The 26,532-nt window shown below is 47.0% G+C and overlaps 1 protein-coding gene across 1 annotated transcript; it reads left to right on the plus strand.

Annotated features, from left to right (window-relative positions):
• Nucleotides 1–3,337: 3,337 nt before the first annotated feature.
• LOC142574348 (alanine aminotransferase 2-like) lies at nucleotides 3,338–25,300 on the plus strand. Its single transcript, XM_075683452.1, has 3 exons — nucleotides 3,338–3,488; nucleotides 15,413–15,525; nucleotides 25,150–25,300. The coding sequence occupies exons 1-3, from the start codon at nucleotides 3,408–3,410 to the stop codon at nucleotides 25,238–25,240; spliced, it is 285 nt and encodes a 94-aa protein (XP_075539567.1). The 5' UTR covers nucleotides 3,338–3,407; the 3' UTR covers nucleotides 25,241–25,300.
• Nucleotides 25,301–26,532: the final 1,232 nt, after the last annotated feature.

A 26,532-nucleotide genomic window follows, 5' to 3' on the forward strand; every position in this document is an offset into this window, starting at 1 on the left:
ACCTCTCCAGTGTCTGATGTCCCCTTTCATCGACGGACCTAACGTGCAATTAGTCACAGACATCCGACTACTCCTCCATCACGCAACCGGCATCATCATCTACCAGTGGATACCTGGTCACTGCGGAATTCCGCGACATCACAGTGCGGATGACCCTGCCCGATGCCCACGATGGTTCTCATATCACACCAATACCACTGTCAAGAACAGATGCAGCCACAATTCTTCGTTCCCTCGCCCGCGAGCTTACCTAGAATCTGCAGAACACCAGTGAATTCACGAACGCACGCCTCCAAAGATTGGATCCAGGCGTGCAACTCCGTCTACCACCTGGGTTACCACAAGCGGAAGCAACATTTATGTGTCGCCTGTGGCTCCGCGTGGCAGTCATGAACTCCTATTCCGTCCGCATTGGAATGGCCGACAGCCCTACTTGCTACTCCTGCGGCTGCGAGGAGGCGATCCAGCACCTCCTTTGTGACCGTTCCCGTTACAATGTGCCAAGAAAAGTGCTCGTGACCGCGCTCGAAAAACTGGACAATCGCCCCTTCAGAGGGAAAAAAGTTCTAGGACACTGGTCCAGGCGGACTTCGGCACTCAAGACCTTAAGGGCTCTGCTGAAATTTTTAAGGACGTGCGCATTGTGCGACCGTCTTTGAATGTTGTAGCGCGTAGCGTCGTGTTACTGTGTGAATTTTCCCGTTCCTTTTCTCATTTTTCTCTTTCTATTTCCTTTAACCCTTTCCCCAGCCCAGGATATCCACCAGGTGCATACACTGGCTAACCCCCATGTCTATCCTGCCCTTCTGTCTCTCTCTCACTTCTATCACACAACAGAAGCTACAATGTTTTTTTTGTGTGTTCTTGTGTTAGTTAACGAGATTTTCAAGTGAATACCTTTCAGAATGATAGTTAGGAGGATTATCTTTAAATATTTTTTCATAACTTACCTGTGAAAAATAATTTAGTAGAACCTTTAGTCCGGGTTGTGCTTTAAAGCCACAGCAAAAGTGCCATTAAAAGAGCAGAGTTTACGTGTCACATTTCTTGTTCTGCCAAGAAAAATCATCCACCACGCAGCTGTCATGAATAAGGTCATGGCACTATAGTCTCCTTCACTGAACGAGCAAAACAAAGCTGGCGTCACATTGCAAATTTAAGGACACCTACAGATATTCTGCGGATTCTCTTATGCAGCTATTTTAGTTTATTATAACGGAACAGCTTACCACTAAGCAGGAAATACATATCGCTTAAGCGACTGCAATTTTGATGTTGCCAGCTAACGGTTAGCCATTGAAAGATACGATAAGTGGAAGTCAGTCGTTTCTGAAGTACTTTAGGTAACGAGAACAGATATCTCCTGAAAAGTCATGCATTAGATTTTATCCAAACTTCTACATCGTAGGACTCGACGGTTAAGGAAAGAGAACTTTGTGTTTAACGACCTCCCAGCTTCGCAAAAACTGTACCAAAGTTCGAATGCAATCTTTGTCGTGAAGTCATTTGTCGTAAAAGTAGTGGGAATAAATCTTCTTTCTCAGCTGAATTGATTTGTTAATGTCGTACAGCATACTGCAGCACCGACACCGAATTTGCAAGAATTTTTGCTTCTGTCCCTTTTTCTCATAACACTGAGAAGAACATATCAAGTGCTCACAGTCCTTTGATCGATATCATTGCACTAAGTCTTCGTGTAATTCTACAGAGTGAAAGTTTGCAGCACTTGCGCTCTTTTTACTTTTGTGCATTACCAGGCTGCCCTGGACTGCATGGTAAAACCCCCACAGCTGGCTGAACCTTCCTACGACTTGTATAATAAGGTAAGATGTATTAAAAATTGTTTTTACGGTGTTTCGTGCACAACACAAAAATCAGTGATGATGTTTCACTTAAGGATGGTGACTCACAAATCATCGCGAACTGCAAAGCACTCTCATCGTAATTCTTGAAAACACAGCTGACAACAGTCATGCATGCTTGCATTTTAATGGGATGCATATGAGCACCCCTAACGTAATCAGGAATGCGAGTAAGCCTCTCCGCCACCGTGCGAGTAAACCCGCGTGAAAATGTATTTTGTCATGACTGAATTCTGTATGCTGCCTCTCAAATTTCCGCACCTATTTACCTTAATCCCACGTACTTCTTGACTTCAGCGCTTGTGTTATCAAGCGGATGCTTTAGCTCGGGGGCCGTTTATCGAAATACATGGAAAAGCAAAAATTGTTTTTCTCTGCAGCCACTGCACCAACTTTGCTGAGGTTTGTTGCATTTAAAAGAAAAAAGTTGAAATCAGAAAAAAATTCTGAAAATTTCAGATTTTTACCAAATGCAACTATCAATTTTAGAACTCCAAATCAATAAAGGAAATCAATACCAGAATTATGTATATTGTACCTTGTGTACATCTAAAGCGGGCAAATGTGATGTATTATGCAAGGCTTTGAAATACATCACTAATATGCAAATAGCACTTTTGCAATTCCTTGGTAAATGTTGTAAGGATTTAATGTAACATATAAAATATATCAAATTTGTCTGCTTTGGATGTTGTGATGGATACAAATTACAGAACTGCGATATCTATTCTCGGTGGAGAGTGGCGGATTTGTAAACTTCGTGCGTCCATTTTTTAAAGTAGTCTATTTCTAGCAATATTTGCAAAAATATCCAGGCCAGAAATTGAAATTCCTCTTCCAACAGGCACTTAAATTTAGCATTTATTTCTCAAATGCCGCGACTATCATTAAAATCTGCAATGAGGTTAAATAAGAAAAAAAATTCTGTGTTTTACATGCATTGGAGTAGGCGGCGTCGGAGTTGGGGCCGAGCTAAAGTTTAATCATTATGCGTTTCATTCTTTACGTAGGTCAAGGAGTTTACATAAAGATTCTGGACTAACAGTTCCTGCAGCCGCCTGCAAATGCAAGTGAAGCCGCGGCGGCCATATTGCTAGAGGCAAAAAGAGTCGCGTCCCCAGCATAGGTGGACGCGGAATACGCATGGCATTAGGTTGCATTTGTGGTTATACGTTCAAAAAATTCATAAGAAATCTATACGATGTACATTAGTTCACAAATATGTGTCGTTGCTCTTGCGGGATAAGATCTGCAGTCGATTTCTTGCCGCAGCATCCGAGAAAACCAACCGGTGGTACGCTTCGCCAATAGGACTTTGCTGTGTTAGATTACGAATGTTCTCTCGTGTTATGTGACTGCGTAATATTGAACCCTGATTACCCGCTGGTCGGCGAGAAAAGGTTTTCAGCCACCTCTCGCAATTGCCAAGAGAAAGTCCAAGCAAAACGGATTGCAACGCTTTTCTTCCAGGAGAGAACAAGCATAATCGAATCCCTGGCGGAAAGAGCGCGGCTTGCAGAGGAAAGGTTAAACGCCATTGAAGGCATGCATTGCAGTCCAATACAGGGGGCCACGTCCGCCTACGTTCGTATCCACATACCTGCGAAAGCCATAGAGGAAGCTCAGGTGAGTGATCTGTAGAGATAACTTTGAAGCTGTTGTTCTTCGGGACATCCCCTAACTTTTGTTTGCGCGGTTGTCCGGCCATGTAAGCTGTACCAATCCCGGAGTCAATCTGATCAACGGTGGAGACCCAGTGGACTGATCAGGATACCGCTGCAACTATATATGATCATGATACAGCTGCGAGGTATACGTCCTGTTTAGGGCTTTAAAAGCACGCTGAAGAGAATAATAGTTTCGTCTGTGTCTGTACTTCACTCTTTGAAATAACACAAGCACTACTCTTACCACGCGAAGACGCTCGGTGAGACCGAAAAAAAACGAAAAACGCAAAAGATGTGTCAAGGCGCTCCCTTAATGTTCCCGCACCATCTCATAGATTTGGACAGTGTCTACTAAGGCACAGTAATTATTCACCGGTAATGATGGACTGCATTCTCTTCTGTAGAAGCCAAAGACTGAATATGGCAAGTTTCGGGATCTATTGAAGAGCCAACGCGGCCCAAAATACGAAAACATACATTAAAGTGCATGATGTCAAACTGGAGCACCGCTTTGAGGTTTCCGGGGCGAAACTAAAAAAAAAAAAGAATTCCTTCGAGTTTTACAATTCTTCTAATAATGAACTTATTATCGTGAAATGAACGACAACAGACTTTTAAAACAATCCTTTATAAGCTATGTATTGTTTTGCATTATTGTCTATTTAAGGTGGTTTATAACGCTGGCCGACCCTCGTGGCAGTGCAACAAAGTGGTACCCATATGTCTCATAGCAATAACGAAAAAACCCGGAGGAGATGCCTGTCAAAATTAATAAATGCATGCTCCTTCAAATGTGAAAAACACGCTCTCAGTATGAGGCACGCCGTAGTGGGCGACTGCCAATTAATTTTCACCAGTTTGACTCCTTTAAGGTACACATAAAACTATATAGAGGACGATTTATGCATTTTTGTCTCGTCGATATGCGACCACCGCGGCATCTATCGACTATGCGACGTCAAGCAAAAAGCCTGAACGCCATAGCCACAGGGCTACCTACCGTAGGGGTTTTTCTCCAGCAGCATACCTCGGCAGGCTTTTTGGGGAAGCTAACGCTTCAATTTGTCTATAATCCTCGGATAATTTCTGGACATTTCTTTTCTCTGCGTTCCATATTTTCTGCTGCTCTACAGCCATCCCGGACCCTTGCCCAATAAAACCCCATTAGTCACCATCATTGCTAAACTGATGCATCTTTTAGCAAATCGGAGCCATATTGGATACTTTTCGTCTTAATCTTTAAATGTATCAGAGACGTTTGTGCGCTAACGTCGTGCCGGCTGTTGGTCGCCTGAAGAGCTATTGTTTATGTTCATTTTATTGTACCCAAGAGAGCCGGCTTTCACAGTAAATTCGGTCCACCTCTTGTACGACTTTCTCACAAGTTACAAAAATTGCATATCACGCAGTGACGCCATAAATATTATATTTACTTCCGGAGGCGTTGCTCAGCGTGACAGCTAGTCTTTTCACAGCCTCTGCGCGCATTGGTACGCGTGAGTTAATTTTCGCCATAATTCTGTCGCCTCCCACATAGAGAATTTATGTCGGCCGAACGCACGATTATCAGAACACCGTCCATTAATTTAGACTTTGCTGAAACAATTTTCTGGATGTTTGGTAATTCTGCAAATAAGCGATACATGCATGTGTACGAAGAGGTCATAAAAATATTTGTGATCATATGCGGACTGAAGCAACTCACGCACCAAAGAAGTATAAAGGAGTTGTAAGGCACTTCGGAGGCCTTACAGGTCCGCTATGCCACTGGCGGAAATAAATTCCTGGGCTTTGCAAATAGTTCACGGTAACAGGCGCACCCGAGTTATTTCGTACACTTCAAACATATCCGAGCTTACTATTGTTACGAGCCACCTCCTTGGGCTAACGAAGAAGACGATCCCCGGCACGTTGCGCGCGTTCAGCCATCTCGGTCACCTCTGTAAATACTATGTTTATGCACCATGGTTCGCTTTTAATCTATGTGAGGCGCCGTCACACATTTGAGGAGGTGCGCTGTTACCTTGCCAGATGACGGAGCTGCAAGGCGGTCAGCGCTGCGGCGCGACTACCATGCAGACCAACCAGAATCTGCTGCTGCGCCGCGCACCACAATTGTGTTAGCCCACCCCCGAAATCCTGGAACGTTTAACACGACCGATGGCATCAACGCTGAGGAGTTGCTGACGCAATTAGAACGGGTTAGCGATGACAATCACTTCGACTTGACAGTCGTGCTGGCCAATGTGGTGTTTTGTCCTAATGGAATGACGAAGTTCAGGCATGCCAAACATGAGAATGAACTTGTGAGCCCGGATACAACGCAGGAAAAGCTCTGTGACCTCTTCGGTAAGGCCTCCAGTCGAAAATCGCTGCAGAGAAACAGCTGTTAACTCGAGCCAAACGTCCACGGAGCGATACCTGTCGTAAAACGGAATGTGCTGGCGCTGTGTGGTAAAGTTGACAGGAACATGCCAGTGTCTGACAAGGTTGGCCATGTCCTGAAGAGCATAGCGAACGCCGCATTACTGCTCATTTGCAGAAAGTGTGCTACTGTCGATTTCCTCATCAAGTGCCAGCCCTTCGATTAGGCAAAGAGCCGCCGTGCTTAACGACCATTCGCCCGGCTGCCAAAAACTGGCGGAACGCGTTCGTGTGAAGTGCGGCCGCAACCTCAACTTTCACCCCCTTCGGGCGATTAGACGAGGATTGTCCGCCGTGTATACTGGGCGATGGCTCCAGCTAACCTCTTTTCCAACTCTGACACCGGCGGCTCGAACACACAAGTGGTTTCACTTGTCCAAGCCATCGTGAGCAGCGAACCAGCGAATCTCGGGGTTCACGCTGCTTGCGCCGTGGTCAGTCCTAGGTTCACTTCTCAGATCTCGACATCGTTCCCTCGCTATCAAAGGTTCGCTCCACGGTCTCGGAACCCTCATGATTGGACAACTGAATACGATCGGCCTATCTGTCTCAACTGCGGCCGTGTCAGCCACGTTGATCGCTACTGTAACAAGCGCGGGTCGTTCCCGCAACGTACTCCATCTGTTGCCCATGTTCGCCGCCTTTATCCCAGCCATTTGGAGCCACTATATGCGGCACACCGACACAGTGCTGACGCTGCCACGACATGTTCGAGCCGCTCGTCGTCGCCTAGAGGTCCCGAATCGAGTTTGCAACCTTTCTGACGTCCATTCTCCCTCTCCCCGCCCCCTCGATGCGCGACGTCTTGGAGCAACCGTGTTTATATTCACTGTACTTTATACTCACTGACAGATGTTCCGCCATTGTCCACTGCCTTTACTAACACCCGCATCCAGCTGTGCATTGTGATATCTAGAGGTGCTATTCCGGACATTGCCAAATTCACCATATTCTCGAAATTCCCATCTTGTCAGTTATGATTGGCTCAGTGACCTGCTACGGCCTCTCTGATTGGCTACAAATGCTGTCATTGCGGAATTTGAGAATGTGGTGGAACTTTACGGTATCCATGGGAGAGGGTGGGATTCCTTGTGGTGGACTGTCCGTTTCGGCGGCCACTCATAGCTCGCGCTGAGCGAGCGAGAAGGAATCTATGTGTGGGAGTCCGTTGCTTTCTCGCTGGTACCCCAGCGCGGCCAATCAGCGCTTCAGCAGCACCCGAAATATACACGTCCATTATGTGGACATTTACAGAAAATCCCATAGAATATCACCCCTGGTATGGCCACTTTCAGGCTGCTACGCAGGCTATGGTACTTGCTGTTACTACTGGTGGCTCCTTACCGCTGCAAGTGTCTAGCTGCACGTACTCAACGACATCCTGGTTGTACGAAAACTCCGACGCAAGTTGTTGTCTGACATTATATACAGGTCACGGTGCCGCAGGTGTCCATCTCATGAAAGCCAACACTCAGACACCGCTTTTCTGTAAGGCATTTGCACACAGTTCTTACAAATTGCGGCTTTTGTCCAATTCTGCAATGCAGTTTATTATGAAAAAGACGACGCACAAGGAAATTCGGCAGCATGTAGCAATTCTGTAGCGCGCGAATCCGAAAGGCTGCTGTACACTTGGTAATGCGCCCTCCCGCATCCTCGCGCTGATGCTTTTGCAGTTCTGCTTCATGGGCCCGTTTCCGACGCTTAGCTGAGGATTCGCGCGCTCGCTCAGTGCGGTCGGACACACGTTAACGACATTTCGACTTTAGCTTCATCCTCTCAGCAGGGTATTGAAAGATATGATACTCTGTATGTTGTATGCGTGATTTCAGTGAATATATGAGATGTTCATTTCACTTTACTGAGCTCTTGAAGGCTCAGCCTTGCGGGGGTATGAGCCATTGCATTTTTTTTGTTTGGTGACGGGGGTATCAACCATTGAGAAAGTCACGTGTTCTTTTTTATACAACTCGACTAGACGCCGCGTTCCTGTACGTGTGTACACGTGATTCCAATGAATGTACTGTACGCTTCACATTAATGAGTGCTTGTAGCCTGTGCATTACGAAAAGGATGAGCGATTGCATTTTTTGCTTACATAGGGGGGTATGATCATGATGATAGTGATGTACCATTAAGAGAGATAACGCGTTTGGTTTTTCAAGTCAGTCGGGTGTAAGAGCCACCTAAAGCTTTTGAATTATTAGGGTTATATTCAAACAACCGATCCATTTATATTCGTGATGATGGACATGTGTTTTGGTCCACTGCAAAGGTAAACCCCTACACGAACCCATGCACAAGCTGTGAGCGAAAAGCGCACTGGTGGACACTTCATTTCACTTGTCCAGCTAGAACTGCAGTTACGTGCACCTAAAACTCAGTACAAAAGTGCTTCCATTCAGCCTCCATTGAACTGCAGGCGCTGCTGAGGGCAATATATGTATACACCCCATGCAAAACAGGCCTGTAACAAATAGTCACCTAACCTGCATATATATATATATATATATATATATATATATATATATATATATATATATATATATATATATGCAGGTTAGGTGACTATTTGTTACAGGCCTGTTTTGCATGGGATGTTGTGATGACCCACTTATGGGGGCAAAGGTTCGGGTACTCAATGTTTTAGCGGTTCTCTTAGGCGGAGCCTCCGAGAACCCAATTGAGGACGAAGCCGTTGGTTTGGACGCACACACAAAGACTTTTAATCACACACAAAAGAAGCATAAAGCAAATAAAAAGAAACAGAAAACATGCTTGAAATACACACTCAAAAAAAACATTGCGGTAAGGAACGCTCTTATAGGGCTTGCACGAGGTTAACGAGGGTGCGAGTTCGGGCTTGCCATGAGGGCGGGGACGCGTCGCAGTCTCGACGCGGCAACGCGGCGACAAGCTGGCAGAAGGAGTGGCGCCGGTCTCACCAAAGGTCGCGGCGTAGGATGACCAACCGGCGCCGGGAGCGCGCCAGCTCTGGCGAGGCGAGGTAACGCTGGCGGCTGGGTAGCAGGAGTGGACGGCGGCGGCGTTCTGGCCGGGCAGAGAGCTCGGGCCCGTAGCCCGACTGCTCCCCTCTCGCCCACGGGCACGGAAGCTCGAACGCCGGCCTCGGGCAGCAGGCGGCACGGCAGACGGGGGTGGCGTTCTGGCCGGGCAGCTGGCGTAAAACTCGGGCCCGAAGCCCGACTGTTCCCGTCCTGCCCACTGGCGCAGAAGCTCACCGGCCTTGAGGAGCCGACGGCACGCTCAGGTAGACGGGCGACGCACAGGAACAGGTTGGCAGGAGGCCCCGGTCGGGTGAAGTCCTGGTGGGCTCGGGTCCGGAACCCGACGGCCCGTCTTCAACGCCCGCTCCGGTGGTTGACCTCCTCCTGCCGTCGTTTCCTGGGACTCTCCTGGCGTCTCCCCGGCGTCTCCCTGCGTGTCCTCTTGCGTGTCGCCCCCGTTCTGCCAGCGCACCACGCTTTTTGTCGTGGTCTGGCCGATTTGGCATTTACTGATTGGCTGCCCGACGCCCCGTGGTTTTTTCTCATTGGTAGCTTTTTCTTTTGTTGTTTTTCCTGCGCCGCGCGTTCACGTGCCGGGCGCTCTCCGGCGTCGTCGTTCTTCCTCCTTCCAGCTCGGCGCGCGTGCACTCCGCGTCGTCTGCTCTCGACCGTCCCGAGCCCCGCACCATGTCGCGCACCACACATCACATAAGCCCCTTTTTTTAACAAGTTTTTCAGAAGAAAAACTGCCGCTCAGTGCGCGACATAGTTCACACATGCTCGGAACACTACAGTCACAGTCATGGTCCGTTCACAAGAACTCACAGTACAGTTCACTGAGCATACAGATCAAAGACATTAACGATTCAAAAACACCACCACAACTCTAAAGAATAGAAACTGTAGCATCAAAGGCTATCACACACTATAAACCATCAAGTTTCAGGTTACCAAGTCCGAGGTCAAAAGTCCGTGAAGAGCCATGAGCGAAGTATCGGCTCCTTCAGGTGACCCTTTCCCGTATCAACCTAACTAGACATTTACCTTCTCGGTCAGAGAACCCAGGCCAGTCCGCGATAATATTGCTCCAGGCAATAATGCCTCTGCATGGTGTCGACCAAGTCACTGTCTGCGTTCTAAAGTAGTCAGCGCTGTAATGTTTGGTTGCAGCATCAGTGCCCACGGTCGAACCACACATGAGTGCATGAGAACACAAAGGATGTTCTGAATCCTCAAAGCCACGTGTTGATTTGGTACACAGGCCTGAGCCCTTCCTAGTGCCCATAGTGTCACAAACAGTTTGTGTCGAGGGACGCAGTAACGACCCCTGAATACTTTTTGGGGAAACCAAACACGGTTCCACAGGAGCTCTGATATATTCAGGTTCATCCTGATCACGATGCGAACCTTCCAACGTGCTATCTTTAGCCTGTCGGGGTTGCTCTGTTCTAACTTCATCAACCAGGCCCATGTACTGCAAGTCGGAACCATGTGCGAGCCAGTCATCACCTGCGCTGGTCTCGCGCAGCACCGGTTGAGATACGGAAGCGATATGCTTCTTGCTTCGTGAGCAAACATCAATATCTTTGCCTAAAATGGCATCATTACAAGTTGTATCTCCTTGAGACCGTTTTCTCTCGCCAAGGCCTGAGGCCATGTCGGAGGGAACCCTAGGGTCGCTGCTGCACTGCTGTGCTGCATCCTCAACCGCGGATCTTATCCCTTCGGGGCAAGCATCCGCGAGTGCCTCGATGCGAACGCGCACCCTGCGAAGCTCTTCCTCCAGGCGTTCCCTCTCAGCTGCCTGTTCGGCCACTCGCCTGTTGCCCTCCCTCTGAGCTTTCTCGCGTATTAACAACCATCTCTCTTGCACCCACCTGTGCAAGTCAGCCCCATGCAAACCCAATCGTTGGGCCACGGTGGCTAAGTCAAACAGACTAATTTCTGGCTGTTTCTTGCCCAGATATGCGGCTTCCGCCTCTGTGACTTTAAGCCGTAATTGTAAATTTCTCTCCTCCAGTGCAAGTTCCTCCCTCCTAGCCTTGCGTTCGGCTGCGCGCTCTTCTCGCGCACGCGCTTCCTGGTCGTCCAACCACGCCCTCAACTCCGCACCTTCTAGGCCCATGCGTTCGGCTAACGCTAACAAGTCTCTTGTGTTAGCCATAGTTCCTAACCTCTAGAATAAAAAAATATCCAAACGAACGGCTTTGTCCTGTCGCGGACGCCAATTTGTGATGACCCACTTATGGGGGCAAAGGTTCGGGTACGCAATGTTTTAGCGGTTCTCTTAGGCGGAGCCTCCGAGAACCCAATTGAGGACGAAGCCGTTGGTTTGGTCGCACACACAAAGACTTTTAATCACACACAAAAGAAGCATAAAGCAAATAAAAAGAAACAGAAAACATGCTTGAAATACACACTCAAAAAAAACATTGCGGTAAGGAACGCTCTTATAGGGCTTGCACGAGGTTAACGAGGGTGCGAGTTCGGGCTTGCCATGAGGGCGGGGACGCGTCGCAGTCTCGACGCGGCAACGCGGCGACAAGCTGGCAGAAGGAGTGGCGCCGGTCTCACCAAAGGTCGCGGCGTAGGTTGACCAACCGGCGCCGGGAGCGCGCCAGCTCTGGCGAGGCGAGGTAACGCTGGCGGCTGGGTAGCAGGAGTGGACGGCGGCGGCGTTCTGGCCGGGCAGAGAGCTCGGGCCCGTAGCCCGACTGCTCCCCTCTCGCCCACGGGCACGGAAGCTCGAACGCCGGCCTCGGGCAGCAGGCGGCACGGCAGACGGGGGTGGCGTTCTGACCGGGCAGCTGGCGTAAAACTCGGGCCCGAAGCCCGACTGTTCCCGTCCTGCCCACTGGCGCAGAAGCTCACCGGCCTTGAGGAGCCGACGGCACGCTCAGGTAGACGGGCGACGCACAGGAACAGGTTGGCAGGAGGCCCCGGTCGGGTGAAGTCCTGGTGGGCTCGGGTCCGGAACCCGACGGCCCGTCTTCAACGCCCGCTCCGGTGGTTGACCTCCTCCTGCCGTCGTTTCCTGGGACTCTCCTGGCGTCTCCCCGGCGTCTCCCTGCGTGTCCTCTTGCGTGTCGCCCCCGTTCTGCCAGCGCACCACGCTTTTTGTCGTGGTCTGGCCGATTTGGCATTTACTGATTGGCTGCCCGACGCCCCGTGGTTTTTTCTCATTGGTAGCTTTTTCTTTTGTTGTTTTTCCTGCGCCGCGCGTTCACGTGCCGGGCGCTCTCCGGCGTCGTCGTTCTTCCTCCTTCCAGCTCGGCGCGCGTGCACTCCGCGTCGTCTGCTCTCGACCGTCCCGAGCCCCGCACCATGTCGCGCACCACACATCACAGATGTATACATATATTGCCATCAGCAGCGCCTGCAGTTCAATGGAGGCTGCATGGAAGCACTTTTGTACTGAGTTTTAGGTGCACGTAATATATGTATACATCCCATGCAAAACAGGCCTGTAACAAATAGTCACCTAACCTGCATATATATATATATATATATATATATATATATTCATTAGAACCCTATCTGAATATCGTGCAGTTGACTATATTTGTTCGGTTCTATAGATCTATTGGTTGCGAATATTTGCTCCGGCATTTTTCGGTCCTCATCAAGCCGGCTGTGGCCTCTGCTTGCCAGGCAATGCCCACAGTGTTGTCGTACGGATTTTCCTTCCCGATTTCTTTCTTGATGTATTTGCCGTTCTCCAAGCCTCATTTTTGTTTCAATTGTTGGCATCCGAAATCTGGTCTGTGTTTTTGTCAGTTTCATCGCTATTACCCGTCTATTTACACTTTCAATTATCTTGTGCCTCGTAACGATAACTTTCTTTTCTCGGAGTCGCCGATCCACGAGCATGCCACCATCGTGGTCAATGTCACCAGTGCTGACGCCACAAAAGACATCTCCGGCGCTTACGTAGTATAGCCATGAGGCATGACCAACGTAGGGGTATAGGCAGTGAGGCTACTACATGAATGTATACGGTATTTTATATTTGATGCGTCATTATTCTTGCTGAATATGGGACTGCAACAAAAGAAAACGCATCTACTACTTTGGTTCAGCGATTAATATGGTGATTTCGTGTCACATAGTACTACAGAAATTAGAAGACATCAACATCTAGTGCGAAAATCCAGCCAATGCTACAAGAACTAGCTTCGACTGGCCTATGTGCTCGCGACGCATCTAGCGTCGCTGCTTTCGCAGTGTCGATGCCTCTGAAGTTTATGTGACACACTGAAGTTGTCAAAGTTTGTAGCTACCCAAGCGGAGAACAAATAAATAAGTACATATATATTTTTTAGGAAGCTATAACATAAGTTAGAATATGCAACTGTTGAAAGCATGCTCAAATATTGAACTCTCAGCTTGTTACAACAACGCAACCCGTCTGGAATTTGTACCACATTGCTGTTGCAGCAAGGAAAGTGCAGCCAACCGTAAAAGCTTAAGGAACGCAAGATCTCATAAACGTTCAAATTCTGAGCAGTGTGTAAAAGTTGTCAGTAAAACAGAACATCTTTATGTTGTTCATATACACAAGTAGAGGCTGTAAATGCGAATACTAGGTTGCGTTATGAAACTGTGCATATATTCAGATTTTCCGCAGATATCGTGTTCCGTAAAATATTTTGGCTGACTAAAATCAGACACTGCCGCACAGAAGTATAAATGCAGCTATAATTGTGTATGCAAGACGGACCGTACACCTAGATCGCCTGTCTGTATTCATAACCTTCATCATCGAAGTTAGTCCCGTTCTAGTACAAGGCTGACTCACAGAGATCTTCATCTGCTCAAGTCTTGAATCAACCAAATCAGTAGCGCAGAAGCATAATTGTTTATATCGGTACTCTTGTGATCGACGCCTTTGCCAACATTTTCCCTCAATGTGAACTCGAGGTAACTGGTTGCAGTCCGATGAGGGAGTATAACATTCGGTACTGGTTGCCCATTACATTGATGCACGGTGATATCGCTGACATTTTTTTTAACACCAAGGTTTGTTTGATGCGAAAAGCCGACTTGTGTGGTGTACCTGCGAAGTGATGGAGGTTGGTTGGAGAACGAAAGTGCTGCACATGAAATTATTTGCACATGAAATATGTCCCTAAACACGAACAGCAACGGATATATTCCATTCCTGTAAACATTTGATATTCTAGTTCTGTAACGCCTGACACTAAGAAAACGCTGCAGAATGTCGCCTTATATGCTTTCTTTTTTATCGTGCCTAATTTCTACATTGTGGAACACTATTTATAAATAAGTCGCAAATAACGAATCCTTGAATCTTACCATTTCGAATGTTTACCTTTCATGAACTTTACTCTTTGCGGGCTTCTGCAAAACTAATTTGCCATGTTAAAGTCTTATATTCCCTTTAAGAAAACACTTTGTGTGAATTATTCTCTAGATATGCTTCACACCTTAGGTGTCTGGACGATTTGATTACAAAATTACAAATCCCCGTGACGAATCAAACACTGTCATAAATTACTGTTATAGGAGCATCGGCGGATTTATTCGCCGATGCGAAGAACGAACACGCCCACAAGGGAGTCAAATCAGTGCATCTATGTCCTCCTCATCACGGAACTACCATTCCCAGCCATAGAGCTACTAAACTTGGCATAGGAAGGTTGTTATATACACTGTGCTATATTTTGCAAGGATGATTCGCAAACTGTGACTGTGGGAAATTCTATGCGATTTCCAGAGTTGCTGTTGAGAGAACGATATGCCGGTTCTCTAAATATATCTGCAGCGGCTTTTGAATTGTTCTTCACGCTGCATTTCGCCCTCCTCTGCTTCAAACATAACAATTAACAAGAGTTAGAAATGTTTGTAATTTGCAAATTGTTCGAGGGAAAATTCAACCGAATCCGCATCCGTGCAGTATGTTCAGCCGTATCCGTAACACGAAAATCTAGTAGCTCGCCATTGCTAATCTCTTTGGTCAAATGCATAGCTAGTTATTTTATAAGGAGTCCTTTTAAGCGTTCATTTCGTCTTATTTTATTTATTTATTTATTTTTATTTGAATGTACTGTTGGTCCAAATTGTGCCAGGCAGAGACACTGGTGTTTTGTATGCAGAGTTTCTCGGCACAAAACACACACAACGAGCGCACAGAAATCTGGTATGGATATCATTAGGATTTGTTGAAGCTATCGTGCACATTTCTGCCTCTAGCAGGGCATTTAGTGCACAATATGTCAGCCTGCAGCAGCATTCACTCGTTCTTACTACTCCCTTTCATCGTATAATAATATTTCCCCACTATCTGCTAGTATAAGGAAAATTTTCGAATAGTAGCATCTTTTCAAGCTGATTCACTGTCTGACATTAAACCCACTTTTGTCTTGCCTATGGACTGGTTCGCAGGCCAGTTTTCAGCCTAATTTGCCGTTCTCTTTCTGTTTCTTTACAGCGACATAACAAGGGTGCTGATGATTTTTACGTTGAGGAGCTACTGAAAAAAAAAGGAGTCTCTGTGATGCCAGGCTCAGCGTTTGGACGGTTGCCGGGAAGATTTCACATCAGGTGGGCAGGAGAAGCGCACCCGTCCTCCGAAACAGATGCTTAAGAGAAATATGATCTGTTGTACAACTATAGAATAACATTTCAAGATCTTCGAGAGTCATTCCAATGCTGCCAAGAGTACCTATACAGCCGAGTACATCGATTTTCCCCTCAAGGCACCGTGGTATACTCTCCCGAAACGTCTTCAGAGCACTCTCATCGTTCTAAACAAAAAGATTTTCACCATTACATCTCACTCACGACAAATCCTAAAGACAGGCCAGTTCCTTTGCAGTGTCCATATTTAACTGGATTCACACGATGGACAGAACTTCGTCGACAAACATAACGCCGTACGTTCCTGCAGAATCAGAACAATGCTGCAGACGAGCTGTTAGCTGCCCGATTTGTTGCAGCTGAGCTACGTGACGCTCGTCTGTGGATTGAATCAGCTTGGTGCGTCGTCGTGTGAATCCAACTTTACAAGCTGATCCTCTGCAGGTCGCCTCTATACGTCCAGTATAACCTCTCTACTGTGCTGATGTGCAAAGCCCTTACAGAAAGAAGAATTGAGTTAGCGGCTTTAAAATCAGAAGTTAGTGTGTATTCTGTGTGTGTAGGCAGAGTTCGGTTGCATAGAGCTCGTTCAGTAAAATTATAAAACGCCATCTATATGCTGACAAAGCTGCCAGGAACCTTGTATACTGCCTTTAGCTGATCGTTACAAGATGGCACACTTCTTGTTGCTACGGCGATGCCTACGAAAAATTCACCGACGATTACGATACTCCCTAGTGCGAAATATAAGCGCAGCTCTACACGCGTTTTCATTTGGCGATATAGTGGCTTGCGCGGGCAGCCTGTCTCGTGCGGCACGTTGTGAACGGTGTGAAGGTGGCGCGACACTCTCGCTATTCTGAAAGTTGCGAGAGCCAGCACGTGGGTGACCCGCGGGCACGATTCAGAGCAGACGTCGCCGACAAACATTGCTAACGCTACTCTCGCGCCATCTCGCAGCTATCGTGGGCGCACTATGTTTTTCTTCTCGCACTTTTGCGATACTCTCCTTCGCTTTCCTCCTCGAGTATTTCCTACCTCGCTGCGCTCCGCGTTCGCTTTAATCTTTCGCTGTGCTCGTTCCCTCGGTTGCGCCGACGCTCGCCGACGGCACAGGCTCCTAAAGCCCAGAGCGCACGTATGCACGCGCGCAAGCTCACGTCCGCGCGCCCCCGCATGCGCAGACAGTACGACATGGTTCGTACGGGTCGAAACGCAGAGCAATCTCGGTGAACAGCTCCTCTCTGTTATCGTGCGCTTGGCCTGTCTCTCAGCGGCGCGCCTGGATACGCAGCTACTGCGCGCTACATTCACCTCTCTGTCAGGCAGGTTTTTATCAAGCGAGAAAGTGCTTCTTTCCTCTATGTGCTGATCTAACAGCTATAAAATTATTACAATTATGCTCAGTGGTATCGAAGCATTTTGAAACACTGTCGATAACAAACTACGAAGTTCTGTCTGCCAATGCGTCATTGAGTGAGCACAGTTAGTGCGCGCTGTCATGCGTCTTTGTGGATGCAAACCTCCATTCCTCGCGACACGCGGCAAGCGCAGGCGCGTGGAATGCGAGCTTGCGCGCGTCCGCAAAGGTACGTGTGGTAAGTTATGTCCTGCAGTTTATCGCGTTCTTGAAACAATACATAAGCAATACATCAGCCATCCTGAAGTTTACCCCCTGCGTCCTAAATGAAATAACATCTGACAAAAAATATGTTTTTCAGATCTCGCTGCACAATCAGCACAATGATGCTGTAAACTGCTTGTTATGCGCCATGCACTGACAAACGTGCCTCGCGATGGCCATATGCCTGCCGATTATTGTCTGCCCGTTTGCTGCAATAAAGGAAGAAGTTTGGGCGCCGATCCGAATGCTTGCTACAAGCTTGCATCATATGCTTTTTTTTCTTCCATGCCAAGCTGATATGTTAGTCGAACCCGATTTTTCCGGCGCCGTTAATGCGAATGCATGAAAGTATTTTCAGAGTTTGCTTAGGTATGTGCAGCGCGTATATTACACATATGGTAACATGGCCAAAGTAAAAAGCTTGTGAATTACCCATGTGTATTGTTGGAAACATGAAAGCGCGTTCAAACAGGTGGCAAACAGTTGCGTAAGAATGACAATGCATGCATTTCAATGGTCGTTACGGTCGAGCACGTTAGTACCGAACTATCTTCATTTACTCGAGTAACTTGACTCGCTTTCATAGCATTAGCCTTTATTATGAGTTACGGCGATTACCTGTCCTTGGCAGCAAGGCTGGTATTACTGTTTGTATGTGTGAGAGGGTGTATGTGTGTTACCTTTTTTAAGCATGAAATGCTTTTAGCTTCCGTTGGCGGCGACATTCAAGTTGATTTGAGCCAAAAGCCAGAGTCGCTGCCCGGGCACTCAAACGAGAACACCAGGGCAAGTTGCGAAAACAAAACAAAGATCATCTGGGTAACCAGTCAAAACTCAAACGAATGCGGTCTCTGGCCCTCAACCCTTTCTACAGGCCCCCATAAAATATGCCAGTTACTACCCCAACCAATTACTGAAAATATTGTTTCCGAGGTCACCCTAGTGTTTGTTCGCAATATCACTCAGGCTGTAATTTCAAGTACGCTGAAATTTTATTTCTTATTTCCAATAGCCATCTTTTGGTGCTGAAACAGAGTTCCCTGGGGTCTTTTGAACGCCAGCTGTGCCTGAGTTCCTCGGCGCGGGTTTTGCGTCGCCTCGAAAGATGGCGTCACGCCGTATGGCGCCACCTTCAGGCGATTTTCTTCGTCTAGCTGGGCAGTGCTCACCGTCTCCCTGGTGTCCTTCGCTGGCTGTTGTTCCGCCTGCAGCCGGTTTTCTTATTCTAGCTGGGCAGCATTCATATGGACCAGTGCACCGTATGGCCTGGTGCAGTACAGTGTGGTTGGGTGTGCCATTGCGAACATGCACTAAAGCTATTTTAAGACTTTCTCTAGTATCATCTCCAACCAATCTCCTTTGTCGGTTGCCATTTCATGCTTACGACTACTCTCAATTGCGGGAGCGCCAGCAATGTGATTTAGAAAGAGTTATTCGATATAATCAGGCTCCCAAGTCTCCCCCAAGCAATGGAGGACGCACATCTTGTGCGCATTCAGTGCTCTTTTTTGCTCACTTTACCTTCCTTTGTACACCGGCGGTTTCCATCTCCGAAACTTTTGGCATCCTTATATAGAACTCAATTATCACCCGTTCGTGACGTTGAGCCACGTGAGTACCGATTGTTTCGGGAAGAGCGGCCCCGCATGGGCGTCTGCGTCAGCGGGCGTTTGGTGTGTTGCGACACCACGCACCCGAGCACATGAGGGTCCGACCCTCCCGCCTGTAGCTGTGCGCGGCTTAGCCGTGTCTGGGGAAATCCGTGTCATGGGGGTTAAGGCGATGCCGGGTGTTCTGTCCTTTAAGGCCCGCCCTGCGGAGGAAACACTTGTTTGGCCTCTGCTTCCTATAGACGTCACCGCCGGACTTACTCACCCAGGGGAAATCGGTAGTTGCCTTATCATGTCTCCCTCTACCTCCAACCTTCGCCTTTCTCTCACTTTCCATCTTTCCTGTGTTCTCCTGGCTTCCCTTTACTTCCAACTTTACCAGGCAGCAACGGTTAACCTTGTGTGACTAGCCAACTTAGGTTACTTCATATTTGGTTGTAGTGGTAATGTTCAGCTGGAGTTCGAAGGCCATGTTTCACAGGCCCTAGAGCGTCCCCTTGTAGGACTCCAGGGTGGGTGGGTGGCGTTACTGCCGAAACTACACTCTTTTATCGCTAGTTCTTTCCCCCCACTACCTTATCGCTCCCTCCCTGAAGAGGGGGCGCAAAGATGATGCCTTCGAGTTTTTTGCCCATCAAAAAGACTCTTTCCCTCGTTTCCATGTAATCCATTCTGAACAACCAGACAAACCCGCACGAGCAATCTCACCATTCCTCGTGTCTAAGTCTCTCACCCAAGTTTTTGGAACAGGTCATAAAGCATCCAGGATGTCAAGCGGTGATCTCCTCTTGGAGCTCCATAACCAGAAACAATATTAAAAGCCACCCAGTCTAGTATCATTTGGGGACACCCAATTAACAGTAGCTCCGCATCGTGCTATGAATACCATGCGTGGCGTACTCTCCGATGATGATCTATTGGAGCTGACTGAAGCGCAACTCCTGGAGGGCTTCAGTGAGCAGAACGTCATCAATGGTAAGCGAATTAATATGAGACGTGACAACAAGGAAATACAGACCAAACACCTGATACTTACTTTTGGCACAAGTGTTCTCGAGGCCGGGATACCAAGCTTCGCGTTCAGCCATGTTTCAAATTCCCTGCGATGTTTCAAATGTCAGCGTTTCGATCACAGTTCACAGGGCCGCCGAGGCCGCCAAACCTGTGCGAAATGCAGTGCTCATTAACACACCTCAGAGTCTTGTAAAAACTCTCTCTACTGTGTAAACTGTGATGGGGAGCACGCTGCATACTCGCAGTTGTGCTCATCTTGGAAAAAAGAAAAGGAAATTGTTACAATTAAAGTAAAAGAGAACATAAGCTCCAAGGAGGCGCGTAGGCGGGTATCCTTCCTCCCAAAGGACAAATTTGCCGATGTGACGCGTCAGGGGGCAGCGGCAGAACGGTTTCCGGCGGCTGTCCGACCCACAGGAAGTGACTAGGTGGTTACGCCATCTGCCCATCAGTTTCCCTGGCGACTACAGCTAGCGCTGTTCCGCCACCCCAGAAGGGACCATCGACCTTCGGGCCGGGGGCCTCAAGGGTCTCGTCTACTGAGACGAGGCCTTCAAGTCAAACCCAGTGCTCGCAAGAGCGCGTGTCTGGTGTCTGGCAATGGACACATCAACCAGCAAGACGGCGCCACCAGCTCCTAAGGAGCGGCGCGCCTTGCTCGACCGCTCCAAGAAAGACAACATTCGCGTCACGGCGCCTGTAAAGGGCCGGTGAGCTAATCCTCCTCTCTTATTAAACACACATTTACCATAATGCAGACACAAATACAAGAAGCTATAATTATCCCCGTACTTAAACAAGGGAAAGAGCCGGCCTTAGCCAGCAACTACAGGCCAATAGCGCTAACAAGCTGTCTGTGCAAAGTTTCTGGAAAAGAAAATGCTAAACCGGCGCTTAATCAGCTTCATAGAATGTAACAACAAACTACACTCCCTTCGATGTGGTTTCCGAGAGGGAAGATCGACAATAGACCACCTTGTCTGCATTGGGCCAAACATTAGCGATGCATTCATTCATAAGCAGTTCTTACTTTCGGTATTTCTAAACCTAGAGAAAGCGTATGACACGACATGGCGATTCGGGATCCTCCGCCATCCTTCCGCGATGGGCGTCCGTGGGAACATGTTAAACAAAACGAAAGCTGTCTAACCGCACTTTTCGCGTAAAAGTAGGTAATGCTTTATCTAAATCATTTACCCAACAAACCAGTGTTCCGCACGGGGGCGTACTAAGTTGCACACTGTTTATTGTAAAAATGAACAGCCTGCATACAGTCGTTCCACGCGCAATGCTTTATTCCGTTTATGTTGATGACAATTAAGTTTCAAATCATGCAATATTGCTATCTGCGAACGAGAAGTGAAGCTTGGGATAAACAAATTGTCTAAATGAGAGGATGAGAACGGCTTCAAAACAAACACCCCAAAAAGCACCTGCGTACTCTTCTCAAACAAGCGAGCGATAGCACCACTGCCTGGTATTAGATCAAGGTGACCAACTCTCTGTGAGCAGCCAACATAAATCCCTCGGAATCACTTTAGACTCAAAGCTCACGTTTATTCCCCCCCATATTCAAAATTTGAAAATAAAATGTCTGAAAACAATGAACCTTCTCAAGCTTCTGTATGCACTACGTGGGGTAGTGATCGAAAGCGTCTTCTGAACTTATATGACAGTCTTTGCCGCGCCCGCCTTAATTAAGCAGCAATAACTTATAATTGTGCAGCACCAAGTGCATTACAAATCCTAGACACCGTCCACCACCTGGGTATCCGTCTCGCGACCGGTGCTTGCAGGACAAGTCCAAGCCATTTCTACTGAAAGCACTGTCGCTATGTCAAGGAAAACAACATATTGCTTCGGACGTTCACCCGCATAACACTAACGAGTTAGTAGCACCACGGGAATCAGTCACTCTACATTGTGACTTCTCGTTCGCAGAACAAACAAAAAGCATACACCCCAAGAAGCTGTAAGACAACACTTCTTATCACTACAGAGTAAGTACAAGTGTCCACAATTTTGCACTGACGCTTCAAAAACTGCTGAAAGACCATCGTGAACTGCAATCGGTCCAGATTTATTAGCCCATTTAAGATTAAGCAAACCCACAAATATCTTTACTGCTGAAGCTCATGCTATCCTTCTAGAAGTTAAAGAAATAACAATAAAACAGATCAATCAATCCAGCAGCTTATCCTTAGCCTACAAGAAACGCGCCGTAGTTGCTCAGTTGCTATGATGTTAGGCTGCTCAGCACGAGGTCGCGGGATCGAATCCGGGCCGTGGCGGCTGCATTTCGATGGAGGCAAATGCGAAAACACCCGTGTACTTAGATGTATGTGCAGGTTAATAATCCCCAGGTGGTCGAAATATCCGGAGTTCTCCACTACGGCGTACTTCATAATCAGAAAGTGGTTTTGGCACGTAAAACTCCATAATTTTTTGCCTACAAGAATTGGCTACATATCTTTATGTGATTATGATGTGACCTATCATTAGGTGATGATACATTACCCAGCACCTCCACCAGTGTCACGGCTCACTGGAGACAACAGCGGAGAGCGGTATTTATTCGTGAGAGTTAGGGCTAGCGCTCAGTCCAGACTTCTTCTCTAACGCCTCGCTTGCACGGACGAGGTCGTCGTCTTTATCGTCAACGGGGTTGGGCACAGATGGTGTCGCGGCAATATTATAATCTGCTGGATACCTGGCCATAATATTGTACCTTGTAATGAAGCGGCTGGCGCCAATGCGGCTTTTGCAGCCCTAGGGCCCCATATAGATGTACGTTATGTGCCATATGAAGATGCGAAACATGTTGTACAAGGAATACTGCGTCACACATGGCAAGAAGCTTGAAACACATAAAAGAATAATAAGCTTCACATCATTCAACCCTACATTACGCAAACACCTGTACACCCTCATAGACAGGAGGAAGTAATCATGTCGATACTGAGGATATGACACACACGTGCAATACATTCATACTTGCTGAACAGTACTGATCCACCAGTCTGCATCAGATGTGGAAGTCAACTCACAGTCATGCATATCTTATACAATATCCTGGCATGAAAGCTACGCGGAAAAAATACTTTCCTGAACTTTACCGCACCACTTTACCTATGTACCCTGCATTTTTCCTATCGGCTTAGCCGATGTACCCCCTCGACGCGCTGTTATGTGAACTTCTTGAAGCACATATCTTACCGCTTTTAAACTCATCTTCCCTACGCTACCCCAAATCCTACATGATCATCGGAAATTCTATCAAGAAATGCAAGACTAATGTTTTTTTTTTATTCTTAGGCCTTTAGAGCCACCGCAGCACGTCACAGGCATTGCAACCTCTTATACCCGCAGTCATGTTTGTAACAGTCTACTGCACTGCTGAACACTGTTAATGGCGCTCTTTGGCCATTGTAGCCCTTGCGCCATAAAACACTAATAATCGGGATATGTCCAATACAGAAACTCTACGTAGAGTCAAATCAGTGGTCACTTCATCTGCAGCGGTAATGTAGCAGTTTTACATATTTTCTGAGAGTACAAGCGTGCATGGAACATCCTTGTTATTCAACCACAAGCGATGTCGCCGCTGCTACGCCCTTCTATAACTGACCTGCAGTGAGGAAGACGTTTTCTTTGCGTGTGAGGAACCTAATTGTGGAAATGGTTTTTCCAATTCTTGAACATTGTACTATGACTCAAGCGAAACTGTTGCCGCTATGTCAGTGGCAGCTCATAGACTGTCCTTTGTAGAAGTCACGAAACATGCGCCAGAGGCACATATTGAAATCTATTTTTTAGAACTCCAATATAAGTACTCTTCCACTGCGTTTTACATGGACGCTTCTAAGTCAGATGCAGGGTTTCCTTACGCAGCCATCGGTCCATCTTAGAATCCGGCGCCCTTCCTCTCTTCAGTGGATGCCGCTGCGACAGCAGTATTCTATAGCACGTGTCTCCAGGCCCTTGTGTCTCAAGTACTCTAGTGAGGCCTTAGTGCTGTGACGAATCTTCGCATCTGACATGTTTTGCATATCATCATTTTTCGCAATGTACTTCAATGCTCATAGTACAGGTCAATAGTCATCGCCATTATCTTAATACACGTACATTTTAAGCACTTTACAGCCACTATTTTTAGGCTTCCTTACAGCCACTTAAATGTGTCAATGTGTCCCCAGGACACATGGAAGCACACGTTAAGACTCTATACTCCGACAATTCGTACAGTGCAGTGAAATGTCCGCGTTTTATTATGCACTTTCTCTGATGTATTTTTTTTCACTTTTCTGGGGTATTTCACGACGCCCAGAGGAATCAAATAGATCTCCTTTGCCTATTGGTGTACACGTTAAAATGTCGCTACTTTAACCTTAGAATCCGAATTTTCACAATCTCACTGTGAAAACTGTACAATTTTAACGTCGAATGGCTTTGCTGATTCTAAATTTTCATTCTAAATTTAGAAGCGCCACCATTATGTGACTGTTAAATATGTTGCAGTGAAAAAGAAATTATAGGTTTTTACGTGCCAAAACCACAGTCTGATTATGAGGCATACCTAGTGAAGGATTCCGGAATTATTTGGACCACCAAGGGCTCTTGAACGAGCACCTAAACCAAAGTACACGAGTGTTTTCGCATATAGCCCCCATCGAAATGCGCACACCGTGGCAGCGATTTGCCAGCATTTCAACCCGCAACCTCGTGATGCTGCAGTGACACTTTGCACTCACATAAAGCAGTCGTTCTAGGCAATCTTCCTTTTAAAAATTTCCCGGCCACACAAAATAGATGAAGTTACCGGCTCGAGGAGTGCGCCGGTCCCGGCAGGCGGATGACAGCTTCGTAGTCGAAGTGCAAACGATTGTAATTGAGAGAAAGTAATTTTGTCAGGAAAACAATTTTCACGTAGCAACAAAGTGTTCTTAGAAAAGGTTTATACATTGCTAGCTGGGCACTCTTATTAAGAACGCCACAATTAATTTATCGAGTCATATGCCCTACCAGCCTATCAGGCGCCGGCGAAAAGCTTAGTGCAAGAGCCCCTGCCGCTCACATAGGAGGCAGAAAGGGACTACAAGCTACCACGGCCGGCCTCTATGCCCTTGACACAGAAGAGAAACCGCGAATGCATAACAAACTTGTAAGTCGGAAGAAACCACAGTAAAGGCCGATGTGTGCGAAATACTTTACTTCATGCTGGCGCTACATCCCAACACACCTTTACTGACAACTACAGAGATGCATTCTCAGGAATTTCTTGACTTCTTTTTGCCATTTTGTTCTGCATTGCTCACATGGTAATCTTTTTTTTTTTTGCAGGATCACAATACTTCCACCCAGGGAGCAGCTGTTGGAGTTGTTTGACAGACTTGAATCTTTTCAAGAGGAACTGTTGATGAAGTACCAGTGAGGGAACAAAAAAAAACCGCAGCTTTTCTTCATTCGAAACAAGTAAAATAAAGTGCATCTATACCACACACATGCAAACCAAGCTATGGATAATTCACAATATTGTAACACATGCGCAAACTTATGCTAATTCTGTGTTTCTGTGTGTGCGTGTTTTTGCTTGTGTGTGTTTGTGTATTTCTTGTGTGTGAAATGTCGCTCGGAGCAAACCCTTTCTTTATGAGCGGTCCGATAAGCTCCTGCCAACCGCATAGGTAAGAACTCAAATATCTCAAGATGCTACTTATATATGCCTGACAAGTAATATTTGTGTAAGTCCTATTTTTTGACAGTAAATACAAAACCAGTCGCAAAAGTAGCTATCTGTAGACAATAAGTGCTAACGTCTGTATTTGATCACGTATTTGAACTCTATCCGCAGTATATTAGTCACCTATATCTGTCCGCCTGCTGCTAGTATGAAGGGTTTCTAAACAAAAACGGATCAAAGTATTTTTCATTACTTTATGTGGTTCAATAAATGCAAAACAAAGACATATTTATGCCTATTTCTCTTTCATTATTAATTAATTAATTAATTAATTAATTGTTTATTTAAGGTACGCCAATAGCCCCGTGGCGGACAATATATGAGGGGTAGGTATTGTAACAGCACATAAAATAACAGAAGGTAGAGCAGTGTAGTACAGTCATTCCTATGTGTTATCGACGATAACACGATTTATTCAACGGTTGCTTTGAAGCCAGCGGGGTCGATGCGGGCAACTTTATGCCTGGGAAACCAATTCCGGCCATGTTCAGTGCGTATAACGCAGGATTGTTGAAACATTGTGGTATGGGCACGTGAAAGAACGAGGATACAGATGCGGATACGAAGAACTTTATTAAAAGGATGCTGAGAAGCACCGTCCTTAGGCTGCATCGCGGGCCGCTCCCACGTGGGGACAGTTAGGCCTAACCTCACCACCGTATGGCAGGCTCTCTGGACAGCCCAAAGCTGACAATGGTATTCCGAGCTGTTGATGGCCGAGTTCCACTTCTGTTCAGTGATGTCCTTATCCTGTCGTAACCAGTGACACCGCCATTGCATGCGCTCTAAATTGCATGTCCCGCCGGAGCTTGGACACTGTGAGCTAAAAACGTCCGGGAATAAACAGTGCTTGAAGGCCAGACTACGATAGCAGGAAGTCTGAAGCATCCGATGGGTTATAGCTTGAGGTTTTGTGAGCAGTTCATGGGGGGGGGGGGAGAGATTCTTCTCTCGAGGTAGAAACGTTTTGCGAATTGAGGTGA

The sequence above is a fragment of the Dermacentor variabilis genome, chromosome 3 (assembly GCF_050947875.1).
Source record: "Dermacentor variabilis isolate Ectoservices chromosome 3, ASM5094787v1, whole genome shotgun sequence".
Lineage (NCBI taxonomy): Eukaryota > Metazoa > Arthropoda > Arachnida > Ixodida > Ixodidae > Dermacentor > Dermacentor variabilis.